Source organism: Homarus americanus, unplaced genomic scaffold, assembly GCF_018991925.1.
Source record: "Homarus americanus isolate GMGI-L3 unplaced genomic scaffold, GMGI_Hamer_2.0 scaffold48226, whole genome shotgun sequence".
In the NCBI taxonomy this organism is placed as follows: Eukaryota; Metazoa; Arthropoda; class Malacostraca; order Decapoda; family Nephropidae; genus Homarus; species Homarus americanus.
The window spans coordinates 429211-448498 of record NW_024730579.1 but is presented as its reverse complement, the minus strand read 5'-3'; the positions used below and the strand labels follow the sequence as shown (position 1 = coordinate 448498).

The 19288-nt window shown below is 36.5% G+C and overlaps 3 protein-coding genes across 9 annotated transcripts in view; 2 read left to right on the top strand and 1 right to left on the bottom strand.

Moving 5' to 3' along the window:
- Positions 1-22: 22 nt before the first annotated feature.
- LOC121867044 (DNA-directed RNA polymerases I, II, and III subunit RPABC2-like) lies at positions 23-5247 on the top strand. Its single transcript, XM_042366800.1, has 4 exons — positions 23-163; positions 3261-3324; positions 3723-3811; positions 4959-5247. Exons 1-4 carry the CDS (start codon positions 135-137, stop codon positions 5167-5169), a joined length of 393 nt encoding a protein of 130 aa, XP_042222734.1. The 5' UTR covers positions 23-134; the 3' UTR covers positions 5170-5247.
- A 6512-nt stretch (positions 5248-11759) lies between these two features.
- Positions 11760-19001, top strand: LOC121867042. Its single transcript, XM_042366797.1, has 2 exons — positions 11760-12240; positions 18447-19001. The coding sequence occupies exons 1-2, from the start codon at positions 11802-11804 to the stop codon at positions 18566-18568; spliced, it is 561 nt and encodes a 186-aa protein (XP_042222731.1). The 5' UTR covers positions 11760-11801; the 3' UTR covers positions 18569-19001.
- The window catches only part of LOC121867041 (adenylyl cyclase-associated protein 1-like), a 116637-nt gene continuing 112412 nt past the window's right edge, over positions 15064-19288 (bottom strand). For all 7 annotated transcript variants that reach the window (XM_042366794.1, XM_042366796.1, XM_042366795.1 and 4 more), the window contains one exon: positions 15064-17249. In XM_042366794.1, coding sequence (XP_042222728.1) covers positions 17022-17249 — 228 coding nt within the window. In that variant the 3' untranslated portion in view covers positions 15064-17021. The remainder of the gene's footprint in view (positions 17250-19288) is intronic.

The window sequence follows — 19288 nt, the reverse complement described above, 5'->3', positions numbered from 1 at the left end:
AAACTTTTTGTTAATAATTTTTTATGAAACATTTGAGTGATTATTTGTTGTTTGAGAATAGAATGGATAGAAAGCAGCCATTACCAAACATTGCGTCGTGATGGTCGTCGTGTGGTGAACTGATCAAGTGAACCATGGCTGACGAGGAGTTTGACGGGGATGAGTGAGTATTACTTCACTAAAGGTGTTAGATAGAATACAAAGAAGAAGAAGTAGTAGTAGTTGACTTTATTTATGTGACTGACCTAACTGTAAAATGGAAGATGTGTATTGCAGCGCCACATGACACCACAAGTTAGGAGTTGTAGGTGATGGGCCTTCATATAGATAGTTATGTGTCTATGAAACTTTACCAGAATCGGTGGTATTATTTTACTTTCGGATATAGCGCCCCGAAAGTTATAAAGGACCTAAACATTTAGATCTTGCTATTCTGAGCATTTTGAACCCCATATATACATGGCGGAAATGAATAATAGCGACACAATTGAATTTAATTGATTTTAATTAGTTTTCAGACTTTATCTCTGTGAAGAGATGTTATCTGCACATCACACATGAGCAATGTTTACTGACGTCATCCAGTCGTGACCAATGAGGTTTCGATATTACGCGATTTTTTCGATGAATCACAATTGATTTTTTTTCAAAGGAAGCAGCCTGTGTATGATTTTAATTTCATTGACCAGTTTCACAATGGCTGTGGTGGAGGTTGGTTGTCGTTTGTGCTCCTACGACTATTTAAGTTTATTGCCAAGTTTTACAAGAAAGATGATTGTTCTATCCAATTCTTACGTATGCCTGGTCCTTCCACTTCTAAGGTATTGTACTTTTGGACATCGCGAGCCCCAGAGTTTTTAACTCTTGAAACATTTAGGTTAGTTTAAGCCAGGCCTACCGAGGGCAGAGCCCCTGGCTAGGGGTCAGGTTCGGTTAGTTGTTAGGTTAGGTTTTGTTAGGTCAGATGACGCGTTTTCGTTTTCTCCCCCACCCAAAAACTCTGATTTCCCAGGCTCTCCCCTATTATTATTAGGGGGGGGGGCAAAAACTAGCAATTGCCACCAAAAATTGAAGGTCAGATTCGTTTAAAACACACCAAAACACACTGGAAAAACATATTGGTCAACCCTAGGGACTCGTGTCCTAAATTAAAAATTTACCGAATTGTTAAATATTCGTCCATTGGCTGCCCTCGGATTTTGATACAAAAATAGGGTAAATTTATAGAAAATCTCCGATCTTTCTTTGGATATTAAAAATGTATATACTGTACTGTACAGTAAACAGAATAAATGAGCAACATTTGCATGTGGCAGGAAACAGTTTTGTTAGTGTGACAAAATGATGTTGCTGTAACTTACTTAAATATTTTATCAACAGTGTTAGTACCCGGTAGATTAAACCAAACTTTGCCAGAACATAAAATGTTAAAAGAAAAAACCAAGAAAGATTATTTTTACTGTAAAAATATCTAAACATTACTGATTCCTAAAGTACTGTAGAACACTTAAGCTAAAAAGAAATTGCTGTATTGCAATTTTTTTTTAATGAATGAGGTGGGAAGCAATGGTGTTGGTGGTTGGTGATGGTCATACTTTACTTAGTGAGAGAATGGAAGTTGGTCTAGTGCTCTCATAGGCTATTTTTCGAAACGGTATTGTACCAATAATGCTCAGCCAACTCAACCTGCAGATCTTCAATTGTGGTGAGTATGGACTGTATACTGTACAGTTTATACTGGTACAGTAATATTGCTGTTATCCGGAACATTTGATGCAGAGCACTTCCAGGAATGACTTTCTCAAACCTGGAAAAATCTCTTAACCCCAGAATTTTATCCGGTTACTGGGATAAGTTTCCAAGTGTCTAAACTATGTACTTACAGTATTCTTGCTTGCGTGTGTCCTGGTACAGTAATGTATGGTACGCAAACACTGTCCACTGCTATACGTGGTAGCGTATGTACGGCTGTTCACACAAACAATGTTAATTTCTAGTAAAAATACACACTAATCACTGTTCGCATCTTAACACTGGTATAACACTGTGTTCTAGGTTGATTCTGTCGTGGTACAGTAATGTACAGTACTGTACAACACAAAATGTACACAAAAATGGCAATAAGCTAGAGATAATCCTTGTGGAATGACTGGTGACAATGAACTAAGCGTACCCAGATGCTACCCGTGGGGGGGCTTAATGTGGGAGATGCATCAGCTTAACATGCATCCCATGCAGTGACATGACAGTATTAACCAATCTCAGCATGGGAACCTATGAGCTAAGTTACCCAAGCAGTCTTCCCACCCATACACCCAGAACTGAAGACCCAGGAGTATCGTGCAATGTATCGTCGCTTTCTGGGATCCTTTGTTTCCAGGCCTGGAGCAGAAAAGCCCGGAAAGATTTTCTCGCCATTTGCTCAGAATTTCTCCTGATGTTGTGTTCTATTTCATCCTCAGAATTTATTCCTAGGCCCAGAGCAGAAAAATTGCAGTACAGTACTGTATTAGCCAAGTGGTCTTCCCACCCTCACCCACCCATGCACCCAGCATATGAGGACCAGGGAGCATGATGCAATCTTTAGTCACTCCCCGGTACCATTTTCCCCAGGAGAAAAGTTAAGAGAGATTTTTGCTCCATTTGCTCAAAATTTTTCCAGAAATTGTGCATGACTGTACTGTATTTCATTCTTGGAATTTGTTCCCAGAGCCCGGAGCAGAAAAATTGTAGTGTTACGGAACTTGGAATTTGCTCCCATACCCGGAAAAGAATTGGGGAGTTTCTGGAATTTTTCTCGGAATTTAAAAAAAATCCACTTGATTTTCAACCTCGGAAATTTGTTTTCAACCCGGAATCGAGATAAATTTACCAGAAAAATTCCGAGTGAATTTCAGTTCTGGCTACTGGAAGATTTCAGCTAAGAGAGACTCCAGCTAATGGAGAAACAGTACAGTACAGTATTACTACTTTCCAGTTTAATATTGTTAGGTTAGGTTATGGGATCAAAATTCTCTGGGCTGGAGTGTATTTTGGTATTTTGTATAGTACTGTACGTATTGGGTTTTGGGGTAGAAATATTTGGGCTAGAACACATCTCGGCTTTTAATATGGGATCCTTTCAGAAATTGTATTCCATTTAGTGAGAATTTGCCCAACAAACTCTTTTTCAAGAACACACGTGTCTTTATTTATAAATGCTGAAGTTTACTTGTCATTCCATTTAGTAATTGCTGTTTTTTATCTTTGCTCTCCCTTAGTGCTGGCGATGACTTTGAAGAAGTCGAAGAGGATGAAAATCTTGATGACTTACAAGAGGGAGAGGTAAGGCATTAAGTATGGAATTCTATTGTCAAATTTCCATTGTTTCATTGTATATTTCTGCATCATAATTATTGTTATTGAATACTGTACTGTAGTTTATAAAATTTCCTGTTTCATTGTTACAGCCCCAACATTTATTGTACTTTCCTGTCCATTTGTATGTCTAAAAAACTGATCGTAATTTATTTGTATTTTTTTAATACACATAATTTTCTTAACTTCTTGTTTTTCATTACAGTTTAATCTCACTTTGCTTGGAATTGCTAAGAGACTATCTTTTCCACTGCAGAATAAAAAAATAAATAAAAAATGGACAGTACAGTACATTATTTATTCTGGGTACAGTAATCTAATTTGTAAGATTTAGAATGTTTTGTAATGATATTTTCTGTTTTCAGGAAGATGAAAATCAGACGGAATTGTTACTTTTAGGGGAGGGTCAACCAGTGCCTGTACAGAAGCGGATCACAACACCTTATATGACAAAGTAAGACTTTTTTTTCAAGGTATATACAGTAGGTATTCTATGTTTTCTGGTACCCTCAGATGTGGCAGCATTCAGAATTGCTTTGAAGTCTACGGGCGGTATAGTTTCTTTTTCTCAGAACTATCTCATATAGGACATACCACTCAGAGGTACTGTGCTCTCCATATCTGTAATTCATTCCTCACATGTATACATGAATCTATGGTTTGGGCAATATCATTTCACTCATTTCCTATACAAGGGGTCCCCAGGATGTTCTTAAGTCAGATTTGTATGTAAGTCGGAACACATGTTATGTGCATACCGTCCTTACAGAACAATGTTTAAAAATCCCACTTTATCATAGCTTAAGTCCTTATATACATCTAAAATTACTTAATATAAGACAAAAGAAGAAATAGAATGACAAAATACAGTAAATGAAAGAAAAAAGTCATCAGGTAAGTAAAATAGCTGGTACTGTAAATTTCAAGTTTAACCCTGTTCGTATCGGCGGGCGTTCTTAAGTCGGCGACCCCCTGTATAAGGTTTTGTCCCTACTTGCATGAAAGATGGACTCTAATGGGAAAGCAGAAAATGTTTATCATATAATGCTATTCATTAATTTGACTTCACAGTTTTGAGTATTTGATATCTTATGGAACTGGAGTTTGCATTTGATGATTGTAAAGATTAGACAATAGCGGTGTGGATTTGTAAGGGAAAATGTGGAATTTGGAAGCGAAGAAATGTTTGGAGATATGGATATTGCTGGCAGCATTTATCTGGTAAAATGTGATAGGAACACGGAACATATTTTTGAGTGTACTTATATGTGGAAAGTGCGCTGCCTTGAAAGTCAGTAGTACTGTATACAGCATTGTTGAGATGTGTACATGGAAACTTTTGGCAATTTGTTCAGAAATACATGATGCTACAGGAGAACATATTGAAAAATTGTAGTTCATATAGACAATTTTTTTTTTACAATTAATTTACTTTAAAAAACACTTAATTTCTTTATAGCAGCAGACTTTTTAGACTCTTTATATTTATGGAATAGATGTTATTCTTCAGCACTGTTTGTCAAAAAAATAATTAGGATCTTATTGATACAAAGAGCATCATTTATTTCATAGTATACTGTATCGCTATTTTCCCCTTACAGATATGAAAGAGCTCGAGTGTTAGGTACAAGAGCGCTGCAGATTGCAATGTGTGCACCAGTCATGGTTGAAATAGATGCAGAATCTGACCCACTGCAGATAGCTGCAAAAGAATTGAGAGAACGAAAAATTCCCATCATCATCCGACGATATTTGCCAGATGGATCTTTTGAAGACTGGGGTATAGACGAACTTATCATCAGTGATTTCTGAATCCATCATACCAGTTGCTGGTTAGACATGAAATTTGTTCAACAGCTATTTATTAAATATTTTGGTTGTCTTGATAGATTCATGTGTGTCTTTAGCTATCTTACCTTTATAAATGGAAACCAACATAGGTGTACCAATATATGTGGCGTCACAAGATGGAAAGGCGTAAGAAAACAATTATGTTTTGAGTAAATTGCGTTTAAAGGTAAGAAACGCTTAATTAACTCAAGTACAGGCATCCCCCGTGTTACAGAAGGGTTGCGTCCCCGGAAAATTGAGCATATCGTGAAATTCCGTAATGCGAAACCTATTTTCCCATTGACTTCCATTATAAAACTGGAGATGCGTTCCAAAGGAATTTTTTTCGGCCCCAGAAAAGTAATTCAAGCACTTTTATGAATGAAAATAAACATTTATAAACACAATACAGTACATTAAATAATTTATGATATTCCTTCTTAAAACATCAAGTTTAATATCCAATGTAATGCCTTTGCACCTTGTTTTTGTGGGCACTTCCACTTGATGGCCTCTTTCCAGTCATCTTGATTAAGGGTAATGCACTGTACTGTACTGTACTTACTGTATGTTTGTAAAGGTTAAATCCAACTGCCGGGGCGAGAAACATGCGCGCACACTGGATGTAAACAATGGAGTGACTCAGCGTGGCGACGCCACGCTTGGCAGTAGCAAACACCAAGAAATCCACACCAAACAAATTATATTTTTTAACAATTTTATATGGCGATTTTTTTTTAAATTGTTGAAATTGACCCCAATTTCCGTAAGGGCGGATTTACGGGCCGTATCGCGAAATTATTGGTCATAATTTACAAATTCCGTAAGAGCAAAATTCCGCAACCAGGGGTTCCGTAACGCGGGATATGCCTGTATCACCAAATTTTCAACATTTTGGTGTTATTATTTATGTTCTGAAAAAAAAATTCTTGTCGGTAGAAATACAGTATTATGCAATGTGCTGCTTTTTATTTAATTTTTTTACAATTATAATTACACTAATTACCATTAGTGTGTACACGGAATAAGCTAATGAAAATGATACCATGAGTAGTTCACATAAAAGTATAGAAAAGGGTATTGTTGCCATTGACTGCGAAGTGGAAACTGGCATGTCAACAACACCGTGAAGCTATAGACTGCACATCCTAGCATGACACTCATTGGCTGAAGGCAATGGGTAAGCTAGAACCTGACGTTACACCACACTTAGGAATTGTGCATCAACTTTGTTCCTTAGACTACCTGGGATGAAGGTCGCTTTTGCTATGGCTCACTCTACAGGTTTCAGCCTGTGAAGGGAGAGAGAAAACGGAAAATTGACAAGGTGGCGAGTTCGCCCATCCTTCTTGTGAAACCTTATATTTGAAACCTAATTATTGATAAATTAATTGCCAGCTTTCAACTAGATAGTTTAATGGTCAAGAGTTTCATGAATTCATTCATCTTAAACCATATTCATTTTGTAATAAAGTAATTAAAATGTTTTTTTTTTTATTTAACCAAAGAAGGAATTTGTGGGGAAAAAAATAGTGAAAGAACTGTGTCTAAATAGAGGATTGTCTGGAAATAATTAAGTTGTTAATAAAGGGTGTAAGGTACCATCAGTGGACCACGGACCTCATCTTGAATACTGTCATCAAGAAGATTGTCCCTAATACCCACCCTTCCTCTACTGAGGAGACAGGTCATGTGACCTGCTTCCTATGTTCTATGTCTTTCTCCCTTTGCTTTGTGCTGTTAATTGACTGAAGAGGGTTCTATAGTGCATTTTTTCCCAGCTGAGCAGAGATGCCCAGCCCCCTCCTCAAGAGTTACAGCTGATTGGCTGTTGCAAATCTGTCCAATTTCGTCCTGAAGTAATGATGTATTTTTAAAGGAGTTTATTCATAATCGTTGGGATGGCCATTTATGACAAAGATATTTAGCTAAATTATATAATTACACATACATTCATTATTTCAAACTTGAGCAAGTAGGAAGTTTATCAGAAGTCTTTTACATGAATTGACTGTTAAACTCTGGTAGCAAATTCACGCTTTCGGAGGACGCATATAATATACAGTCTGCACGGAAAGTTAAGTCGCAGTAGAGTCGATGAACAAACTTCTCACGTAAATAAGTTAACATGTTGTGAAGGCTGCCCCGGGATGCAAGATGTTAGTACGCTTGGTTGGTTGGCAAGTGGTGACACTTGGCAACTGAGCACACGTCACGGCTTACTCTCAGTGCGCCTCTGGCAATCGTGAGAGGAAGATTAACTCTGCTGGTTTGCCCTCCCCGTGGCCATTTTTTGCCTCGTTTACGGTGCTTTACCCCGACATACTGGCCATAACATCGGCAGTATTCCCCTTCATCTAGATACCTTTTTAGATCAGTGTTTATCTTCTATTTCCCACAAATTTGATGTACTTGGGTTCTGTGAGACCAAACTCACTAACGATATTGAACATTTGTATAACATTCCTAATTATAATAGACACTGCGTCAACACATCACGACACAGTGGTGGTGTCGCCCTATATGTTGATATCAAGTATAACACTTCTGTAAGAGATGATTGAAAGGTTCAGGAGGAGTACACGGAGAGTGTTTTCACTGAATTACGTAATGACACAAAATATCCCAGTAGGAGGTAATCTACAGAAGACCCCACACTAATGTAAGGAATTTTCTTTATTAAATTTTCGGAGCTTATCTCCATCATAAGTTCAGAGAGGAAACGTTGCTACATTACAGGAGATTTCAACCTTGATCTATTAAAATCAGAAACCGACACCTCAGTATTAGACCTTCTTGCTACCTGTCATTCTAAACTCTTCTTCAACACTATAACCAAACCCACTATAGTAACTGGCACCTCTGCCACTGTGATAGATCATATCTGGACTAACATTACTCCTAACAATCTTGCAAGTGGAATTATTTATAACAGTTGCAACTTCTCTTGCATCTTCAATGCTTGCTTTGATAAATGCTTCCCGCTCAAGACTAAGTCAGTTAAAACTGTATCCATTTCCAAACCCTATATCACAAGCGAAATTAAGATAATGATAAAAGAAAAACTCAAACTCCAAAGGAAATTTGCAAAGACACATAACTTTTGGTGATGCTTACAGAAGTATCAGAAATAGAGTAACTCAAGCAGTTAGAAATGCCAGCATCAGGCGACGGTAAGAAAACCTGGAATGTCATAAATTCGATTCAGAACAGGAACACTGCCTTCGGCCCCCCACTCAGCTTTTATGATAAATGATTCAGTTCTAACGGAACCCTCCCCCATTGCCAACCACTTCAGTGAATATTTTATTAATTTTGGCATAAATCTTGCAGAGAGCATCCCTGATCACCATGAGGAATTTAAAGCCTACCTGCAAAACAGACAGCAAAATGAGCTTTTCTTATCCCCCGTCACAGCAGATGAATTACTGGCCATCATAAAAATGTCCAAAGATGCAGCAGCAAGCAAAGACAATATACCAATGAGCATCATTAAGAAAGTAGCCCACTTATTACTACCTGTTCTCCTACACATTTGTAACTCCTCCTTCACTAGTGGTGTCTTTCTGGATAAACTAAAAATTGCTAAAGTTCACCCAGCATATAAAAAATCTGGGGACAAAGGACTCTCCAAGAATTACCGCCCCCAATCAGTCCTCCCAGCTTTGAGTAAGATACAGTGTGTATATATATATATATATATATATATATATAATATATATATATATATATATATCTATATATATATATATATAATTTTTTTTTTTAAGATTTCTAGCCCAGAAAATTGCCCATTTATATTTTCCAGGTGAAAACTCCCAAAACTGCAAAAAAAAACCATCGTAAATAATCTTAAATGTGCTTATCTGATTAGTACCAGCAGCATTTGTAAGTTGAGATGACTCCAGCAGCTGAATGAACTCACACTTGGTAGTGAAACAAACCACAAATCTGTTGAAAATTTCATAATATTGGCCATAAAAACATTCAAGTAAAAAAAAAAAGTTTATAAAACTGCAGGTACCATATGTTCTTCTTTGTTCATTAATCGTTTTTACTATAAATATCCAATAAAACAATTCCGAAAAGGGTAACGAAGTTCAGCTATTAGTCACATCTTCAAATTCAAATGTTAGTTAGTTTTTACGTCGTGCACTGCACTGCAGGGTCCTTCGCATTTAAAACTAAGGTTTTCGACACGACGAGCCCCATTAAAGTAAGATGTTGATTAAAACTCTGGACATACATCTCCACACTACACTCGGCAGCCAAGCCTCCCGTGACCTTTTGGCTTCTGGGTAAAGGAGGTTGAGTCTCTCCTTAGTCTTCCTCCTGTTCAGATATGCTCCATGTGGTTCCCTCGTGCTATTCCATGGATTCTCCCTGAAGTTTAAGTTTGTCAGTATTTTAACGAAAGGAAGGACTTGCTCCTTCCCTGTGCGATTCACTTTTTTTTTTTTAGAGCACGCCGGGTCCCATTGACTGTTCGACACCTCCTGGTGGAGTGCCCTAGTCTTAGAGATCTCCGTCATAAAGCGCCTCTCTGAATGCCGGGGGGGCACTGGAGGGGACATTTCCTTCATGGAGGAAGCCAACATTTTACACATGCTTTAAGTTTTCTCTATTAATGTTTAAATGGTTTTTATGAAAGTTTTATGCTATTTATTTATGCTTTTTGTCTTGCAATATTGTTTTTAGCCTTCTAAGCATTTAGTTTAATTTAACAGCATATGGCCTAAGCTGCTGCGTCGCCATGGATGTTATTACCACAAACAATGAATCACTGCTCCCCCAGCTCAGCCTTCTAACTACCGTACAAAGAAATGTATATTACCTTTGTGTTTGCCCTTATGATAATTATTTCTTTTAATTTTGTTCACAATACAGTAAGTCCTCGTTTAACGTTGCCCCCGTTAACGTTGTTTCAATGTCGCTACTCTTTAGATACCACAATTCGGTTAACGTCCCGACGACTCAATATAAAATTTTTGCGTCGTCATGGACTACTTTGTACAGCGCATCACTTTCTCTTGTCTTGCCTAGCTAGGCTCTATCAGCTTGGAGTGTTACCTCTCACTCACGATGGCAGTCTTTGTTAGGCTTCCACGGCGTTCTTACATGTTCAAGTGTTTTTGCTCGTATTCCTGTAATATAAAGGTGCGGCCGCACGTGTCCTTCGACATATCGGAAACACTGCTGGCATCACCGCTGTCGACATGTTGGATACATATTTGCAACAATGTAGGCATCACTGTAGTAAACATGTCGGTTATATGTCGGTAATATGTTGGTAACAGAGGTGAAGCCAAAAGGTCGTCCACACGTGTCTGCAGACACGAACTTTAGATGTGTGATGTTGGTTTTCATGTGTCATGTGTGTTACACACAATAAACATAAACACATTAATATGTATCATTCCTTACCTATATTCCAGCGTCGTACATAGGATGTGGCATGTGTTTGTCAACCAGGAAGCACATGCTTTGGTATGCAAACCACTGGCTCCTAGGCATCTTGCGCACCATCTCCAGATTTCTGCTCCTTGGTCTTCTTCATTTCTCTCCTGAATTGTGCAATTAGGTTCTTCATCTTCTCCACCTCGCCTTTTTCCAAGTGCAGGGCATCGGCGATGTTTCTCCATGCGTCTGCTCTCTTGATCTTATTCTTGTAATTCACATATGTTGGGTCCCATAGTACTCTGTGCGAGTGGTATAGTTCTATTAACAAAATAGTTTGCTCCCGGGTCCACTCCATCCCAAAATTACAGACAGAGCGATGGGTAAGTCCGCCCTGATGCAGCTGTTGTGTGTATCTGTGAAGCTGCTCGTTCAGATACTGTTGCTGCCAAGATATTCCCGCCTGAATTAAAAAACATTATTGAGGAAGGAGGCTACTCAGCGAAGCAAGTCTTTAATGTGGATGAGACTGGCCTCTTTTGGAAGAGGATGCCAGATAGAACCTATATCTCAAAAGAAAAGAAAGAGCGCCAGGTTTTAAAGCTGCTTGGCATAAACGCTGCTGGTGACTTCAAGCTGAAGCCTATGCTAATTTCTCAAGCTGCTAACCCACGGGCCCTGAAAGGTTACAACAAGGAACACCTTCCTGTCATTTACAGGGCAAATAAGAAGGCATGGATAACCAGCGCCATATTTAGCCAGTGGTTAACCGTGTATGCCATCCCTGCAAGGAATATTGTGCCAAGGAGAACCTAGACTTCAAAATTCTTCTTGTCGTTGACAATGCTCCAGCTCATCCTCCCAATATCGACGACTTACATGACAATGTTCGAGTCATCTTCCTGCCTATCAACACAACAGCACTGATACAGCCTATGGACCAAGGCGTCATCGCCGCATTCAAGGCGTGCCATGCATCAACTGCTAAAGGCTACTGACGGAGAAAATATACCTACGATCCGATATTGGTGGGGCTTCAACATTCTTCATGCAATCGACAACATTGGAAAGGCATGGGAAGAGGTTTCAGAAAGTTGCCTAAATGGTGTGTGGCGTAAACTGTGGCCCGAGTGCGTCAACAGTTTTATGGGATTCACGGACTTAGTCCCCAGCAGTGAATAGGGATATCCTCAGCTTAGCTAGACAGGCAGGCTTTCATGAGCTGGAATCAGAGGATATTGAGCAAGTCCTTGGAGGATTTGCAACAACTAGCAGAACACAGTCCCGTTGAAGATGACGAAGAAATAACACAACGAATGCAAACTACCAAGAGGATGGCAGAAGCATTCAACATAATTCAGCAAGGAATGCAAATCTTCGTTGATGACGACCCAAACAGAGAATGTAGCTCAAAGATTCAACTCAGCATTGATGACAGGCTTGCTTGTTACAATGAGATCTACAAGGAGAGGAAGAGGATCATTAAGCAGTCAAAGCTGAATTCTTATTTAGTCGCCGGAAGGCAGCTACATCTTCACAACAGCCTGCAAGCGAGGAGGAGCAAACAGCATCCGAGGAACCTCAGTCAGGGCGGGAGGATGAGGCACCAGCCGTGTCCCAGTGACTCCCCACCTTCCTCCTCCACTCCACCCATCAGTGAGTACAATAAAAAATTAATTAATTATATATATATATATATATATATATATATATATATATATATATATATATATATATATATATATATATATATATATATATATATATATATATATATATATATATATATATATATATATATATATATATATATATATACATATATATAAATACATATATATAAATTAAATGCATATATATAAATAAATACATATATATAAATAAATGTATATATATATATATATATATATATATATATATATATATATATATATATATATATATATATATATATATATATATATATATATATATATATATATAATATATATATATATATAATATATATATATATATATATATATATATATATATATATATATATATATATATATATATATATATATATATATATATATATATATATATATATATATATATATATATATATATATATATATATATATATATATATATATATAATAAATATATATATATATAATATATATATATATATATACAGTCCCTTCATTACTTACGTTTCTACTGAGTCGTGTACTATTCTGGCGGAGGCTGGCAAGCGCCATTTGGACCAAACCTCCCGCCATCCACCATTGTTGTGTAGGCGAAAATGGTCTGCCTAAGGTCGCCCAGTCATCAAAACATTACCAGTTCTTCACCGCCACCCACTAGCCCCAAGTCAGTGATAGTGATAATTATAGTGAGGATATGGACTTATATGAACTTTTGGGGGTTTGACAAAGAGGCCTGCAAGCCTCTGTGGTGGATAGTGATACAATTGATACAAGTGATACAGGTGAGGGCCAATAATCTGCCCTCTGCCTCGGAACAACCCGCCATCCCGTGTGCCCAGCCATCTTTTCTACTAATGTAAGTGTTAAAAACCTAATATTATTGATATTTCTCTTAATTATTAATTGTGTGTGCATGCCATCATAAAGTTAAGATAATATTTTACTACAACAATAGTTGTGTATCGTCAAAAAGTGGAGTTTGGGGAAGTCGGCCCGGACTCTATTTCAATTAATCCATATGTTATGTTATTCACTACAGCGTTCCTCACTTTCACGATTCCTCCGGGTTACATTAACAGCGTAAAGTGAGGTTAACTATATATATATATATATATATATACTGTATATATACATATATATACATACATATATATATATATATATATATATATATATATACACACCTAACCGACTACGACTACTTGGACTTACGACCGTCGGGACTTACGACCCGCCGCCAGAATTTTTTTTTTTTTTTTTTTTCAAAATGACACCGCATTTTCTATACGAAACGTTTCCAGTTAATGTAGTCTCCATGTATAATTAGAAAATTAGGGCCCCATGTGCATTCAGCTGACTACATTAAAGGTTAAGTGCTCAGTCACACTGTATCCATTCCTTATTTTATTACTTTCACTGTACTGTATCCATTCATCATTATTCATTGCTTTTACTGTACTGTACTGTATTTCATTGTAGATTTTTTATTAATTTTTTTTTTTTTATCTATCTCAGACTTACGACCATGTCGGACTTCGACCTGGTTTAGATTCTAACCCGTCGTAAGTAGGAGTCTGAAGTATTAATATTATATATATATATATATATATATATATATATATATATATATATATATATATATATATATATATATATATATATATATATATATATATATATATATATATATATATATATATATATATATATATATATATATATATATATATATATATATATATATATATATATATATATATATATATATATATATACACAGTGAACCATCACTTTACGTGGTCAATTGAACCCACGGCGGCCCGCGTAAAGTGAACAACATAACATATGGGATTAATTGAAATAGAGAACAGGCCGACCCCCAAACTCCACTTTTCAGACACAATACCTACGTTGTAATAAAAATAACTTCTTAATTTTATGATGGTATGCACACAATTAATAATTAAGAGAAATATTAATAATATTAGGTTTTTTAACACTTACATTATTAGAAAAGATGGCTGGGGTTGGTTCCGAGGCAGAGGGCAGATTATTGGCCTCTTTGTGAAACCCCTCAAAGTCCATGTAAGTCCAAATCCTCACTAATTATCACTATCACTGACTTGGGCCGGCTGTGGTGGGTGGCGGGTGAAGAACTCGGTAATGTTTTGATGACTGGGCGACCTTGTGCGCACCCTGCTCGCGCCACTTACACAACATGGCGGATGGCAGGAGGTTTGGATCCAAAAATGGCGCGGCTCGCCAGCCGCTGTCCTTGTAAAGGGGTACACGCACCGCGGAATGTGAGCATTCCTGTTTCGGCAGGGTACCGAGTAAACGTGGAAACGCGGAATGTGGGACCGCGTAAAGAGATGGTTGAATATATATATATATATATATATATATATATATATATATATATATATATATATATATATATATATATATATATATATATATATATATATATATATATATATATATATATATATATATATATACTGTATTTTATTTGGCAGCCAAGGCGACTGTGAAACCGCTCGGTTAATTTGGATTCTTTCCGAATTCAAATCGTTTAATTCAATTGAAAAAAAACTTAAATATGAGTTATGTATAACAATTCAAATTAACGAGGCTACAGTGTATATATATTGTTACACCAGAGCTTTTGCAGTTTCAGACTATTCAGTGCAAGGAGGGATTGCAGCAAAATGTTTTCTATTGTTAAATAAGTTTTCAGTGAATCCTAAATGAAAAAAAAAAAGGTTACACAAAAATCTAGTTGTACCGACTTGTACTTTTTATTAGTTAAATCAGAAATGTTACTGATATGCATATAAAATGGAAGAATACAGTTAATCAACGTGAAGTCGACAGTGACAATAACAAAGCAAAGTATGTAAGACTCGCTTTTCCCATTTTCCTATTTATATATTGCGTTGTCAATGTACCGAGCGTGTTTAAAGTCACACTCAATTCCCGTCAAAGACTAGAGAGGAGCATTAATAACTTAAGAGATCTACACTACCCAAAGCATAAAGCAGATAATGGGAACTTCCTGAAATTGGATTTGTGTAAAAAATTTCTATAAAAGTCAATTTTCATTCTCTTTAATTTAATATAAATTATACAAATATCTCCACTGGATCAAGTAATCACAATGTAATTTATGTAAATTTGGACTCAAGAACTCCTATTAGAATTTTTCCTAAATAAGCAGAGGCACAGCATAGAGGTTGATTTTTTTGTCTCAGAATCAATATATGTACTGTACTGTATTGTGAGTAATCATGCAACTGGAGCTGTTTTTCGGGTAATCTTAGTCTGTGACTAGTTTTAATCCAACCCCAAAACTGAAATCTACAACTAATAAAAAAACTGTACAATATAGACAGAGAATGGATTGGTGAAATTAAATTATTTTATTGGGGTGTACCACAACTTGAAGGATAAGTAAAATCTAATTAAAAATTGAGCTATCAACCAAGAAAATCCCTAAAATCAGTGCCAAAGATATGATGAAATAAAATATATCTACTGATGCTGCAAAAATACATATATAAATCCCTGTACCTCTATGCAATTAAGATATAGTTATTATCTTGTGTGACTCCAGTATTCTATACAATGAGTATAGCAAAGACAATCCATGTTCTCTATCTTCATTATTCTCTGCTAACATTATGTAAACTTGGAGACAATTTTGCTATTTGCATATCCTATATGTTAAGTTTGAAAAGGCAACAAAGGTTAAGACTTGAGCTTGTGTCAGACATGAATGAACTGCTCATCAATTTTCATTTGTGTCAGCTTTCACAGATATGGGATCTCGTGTACCTAATAAATAAGCTACTTATAGCTTGGCATTTATGCATGTGAAAAAAAAAAGATGTAAAAAAAAAACATTAACTGAGCTTATAGTACTTGAAGTTATTAATTATCAGAATATTACTAGTTTAATAGAATTGTAACCTATCAAACACTAGGATTAAACAGAATGAAGTGCAATGTAGCCACTTTCTGTGGAAACAGTTTACATCCCTTAGACATGAGTTTCATAATGATTATTCATGCAAATATTATTGCACTTTGTCTCAGGAAAAACTTTGCACTATATATAATTGTCAGCAATCTTTAGATTTTCTTATCTTACTATTATTACAGCCATCCTGCATATTGTCATTAAAATCTCAAGAATTTGAGCTGAATCTTACAAACTATCACATAAGGATATTCTGTATCATTTTTTTTAAATCACTTCTAAAACCTATAAGCTTCTATTTGTGAATGGCAACAACATAAATGCACCCAAACAATTGTAAGAATAACCCTAACATGAGACAGGACAAGCCTGATGCAATCAGCATCATGATAATACAGAATACTCTTAACATGATCTTAACCTGGAGTCTCATACCAGATAACCTTCAATTTTTTTTGTCCTCGGCATAATGATGCTTACGATCTTGAAAGCTTATTAACCCTTATAATCATCCTCATCCAGGTGTTTGTAACTGACAATAATTATAATCAATTTTAAATATGAAACAATCACATGAAAACAGAGTAGTATAATACACAAAGACTAAATGACTTGAATACAAATTTCCAACAAGTCATTGCCTTAGTAAATATTCTGGAATTTCATCACTCCTAGAGGTTAGGTCACACAGCATATTATTCTGGCTAAACGCAATTGTGTTTTATGGTTCAATTCCAGGTAATGGTTGCATATTTTCTGCTTTATCCTGCCTGTTCTGAGCATGTGGTAGTCAGAGACAGTCCCTTAATAGTAGTCTTGAACTGCTCCGGGATGGGGCATTCAACAAAGTCTCCATCATCCTTAGGGATGAGGACATTCATTTCAGTAGACTTGGCAGTAACAATCTCAGTCTTAAGAGACTCTTTGCTCAGGTACACTTGGCACCCATCTGTCTTTTCAATGGAGATTGTAGGCATGATACCCATCACCTGAAAGGTAAAACAAAATATTTAAATAATGAGAAGCTATCAAAACTTTTCTTGTACCATGTAGTTTTGAGTATATGTAAACCTGAAATATGAATAAATTTTTTTCAGCCTCTGCCACATGAAAATGGATGAGACATATTATCTTTTAAAATATTTATATACTTATTCACCAGTACCTCAACATATGCGAGTTCAACTCCCACAAATTCGACTATCCGCGAAACGACCTCAGAGGATTGTATCTATTAAAATAACAAAAAGGAAAGGTGCTTATTTTAAAAACTGTGGGAATTGGTCATGATGTGATGTCATGGCATCAGGCTGTAGCTGTTCTTTCCCACCAGTGTCATTTGAGATTTCTCCCACATCAACCACCGCCAGTCTCGTCTGAGAGCAATTCTAACGTTAATTATAACTGTCATTGCATGTGTTCTGGGTATCAAGTTCTATCTACAGGAGCGAACACAAACACCTGTAGAGTTTTCGTAGGTTCTATTTACTGGATAAACGAAGGAACACAAGGAAGGTGGCGCTCCTTACTCTGTATGGGGGGTCAACTAGCCTTTCGGGCAACATGTGGTAAGTGATACATTAACAGCTTCCATATGTCGCCAGGCACATTAATTAAGCATGTGGGACATGGTAAATACATTGCCACATGCTGCTAGCTAGGCTGAATAAATAGTGTATATAAATGGAGCACATACATAATATACATACAGTCATGACTCCCAAAAAGGCATTAACTGGTGGTAGTGCATCTGGTACAAAGATTGAAGAAAATAAAGTGCAAGATAAATTTGATAGCGGCATGAGTGTGTCAGGTGTTGGCCGTGCATTTGAAGTGAATGAGTCAACTGTTTGTTCCATAAAGATGAAAGGCAAGGAAATTAGAAATAGTGTTGCTCACAGTGCATCACACTGTGCTAAAGTTACACATCAGATATGTGATAAAGGTATGGAGAAGGTGTTAAGTATATGGACTGAGGACGAGTCTGGTGTGCCAAAAATTTAACAGATATGGTTTACAACTATGACCCATCAATGGAACTAAGCATCAAAATGAAGCAGACTATTGAGAATGGTTTTCAACTTTATCAAGAAATTTATAAATAACTAAAAAAAGAAAGCCAAACAATTGCCAATACCAATGTTTATAACGCCGAAGTCCAACCCCCCTCCCATCTCTCTCCTCAGCCTGGCGTTGTCTGCATCAACCCTGCCACCCTCACAGCCTGCCTCTCCCCTTCACTCCACCAATACAAATTATTCACATTCTGGATGCTCTCGGTCCAAAGGTCTTAAAGGAGGAGCAGTAATATCTTTGTATCATTACTGAGGCCTCTACAGCAGGTAAGAAATGTACACTTTTTATACATTAATAACACTGCAAATTATTTTGTTCCCATTATGTTGATATTACACTTATGACTGGGATAAATTATATATTCTTCCTAGTCATAAATTTGTTACAGGATAACTTAATATTCAGTATGTACGCTTGTTTCATTCACAGTGTTGTGTGTCAGGCGTGCGTTCGTGTTGATGGCGCAATGGTGGTGGTAAGGGCCGTGCGAGGCCGGCAGCAGACGATGGGTCGCCCGCTACTGCATTCTAGTTGACTTCCCTAACATCACACCACATTTACTTGCTTCTCATTTAATTTATTTATGATTAACACAAAATACAACTGTATAAAGTACCTGTACATACCCATGTATTATTTAGGGGGCTTAAATAATTTTTTTCTAATTTGATTTATTTTTTGTCCCTAATTTATGGTACACTATAATACAGTATTAATGAATGTTATTTGCAAGTGTCCCAGGAACCTATCCCTTACGAATGTTGAGGTACTAGTGTATATTATTCTACAAGTGATTTAATTTTAAAGAATAAGTATAAACAAATCAGGATATAGTTTTCTATGTTTATTACTATCATAATATATTACGGTAAATGATAAATATCGAACATACAAGCACCTCTTGATTTGTGTGTGTTTGGTTTCACCAATTTTAGAATAACGTGCGCGGTCC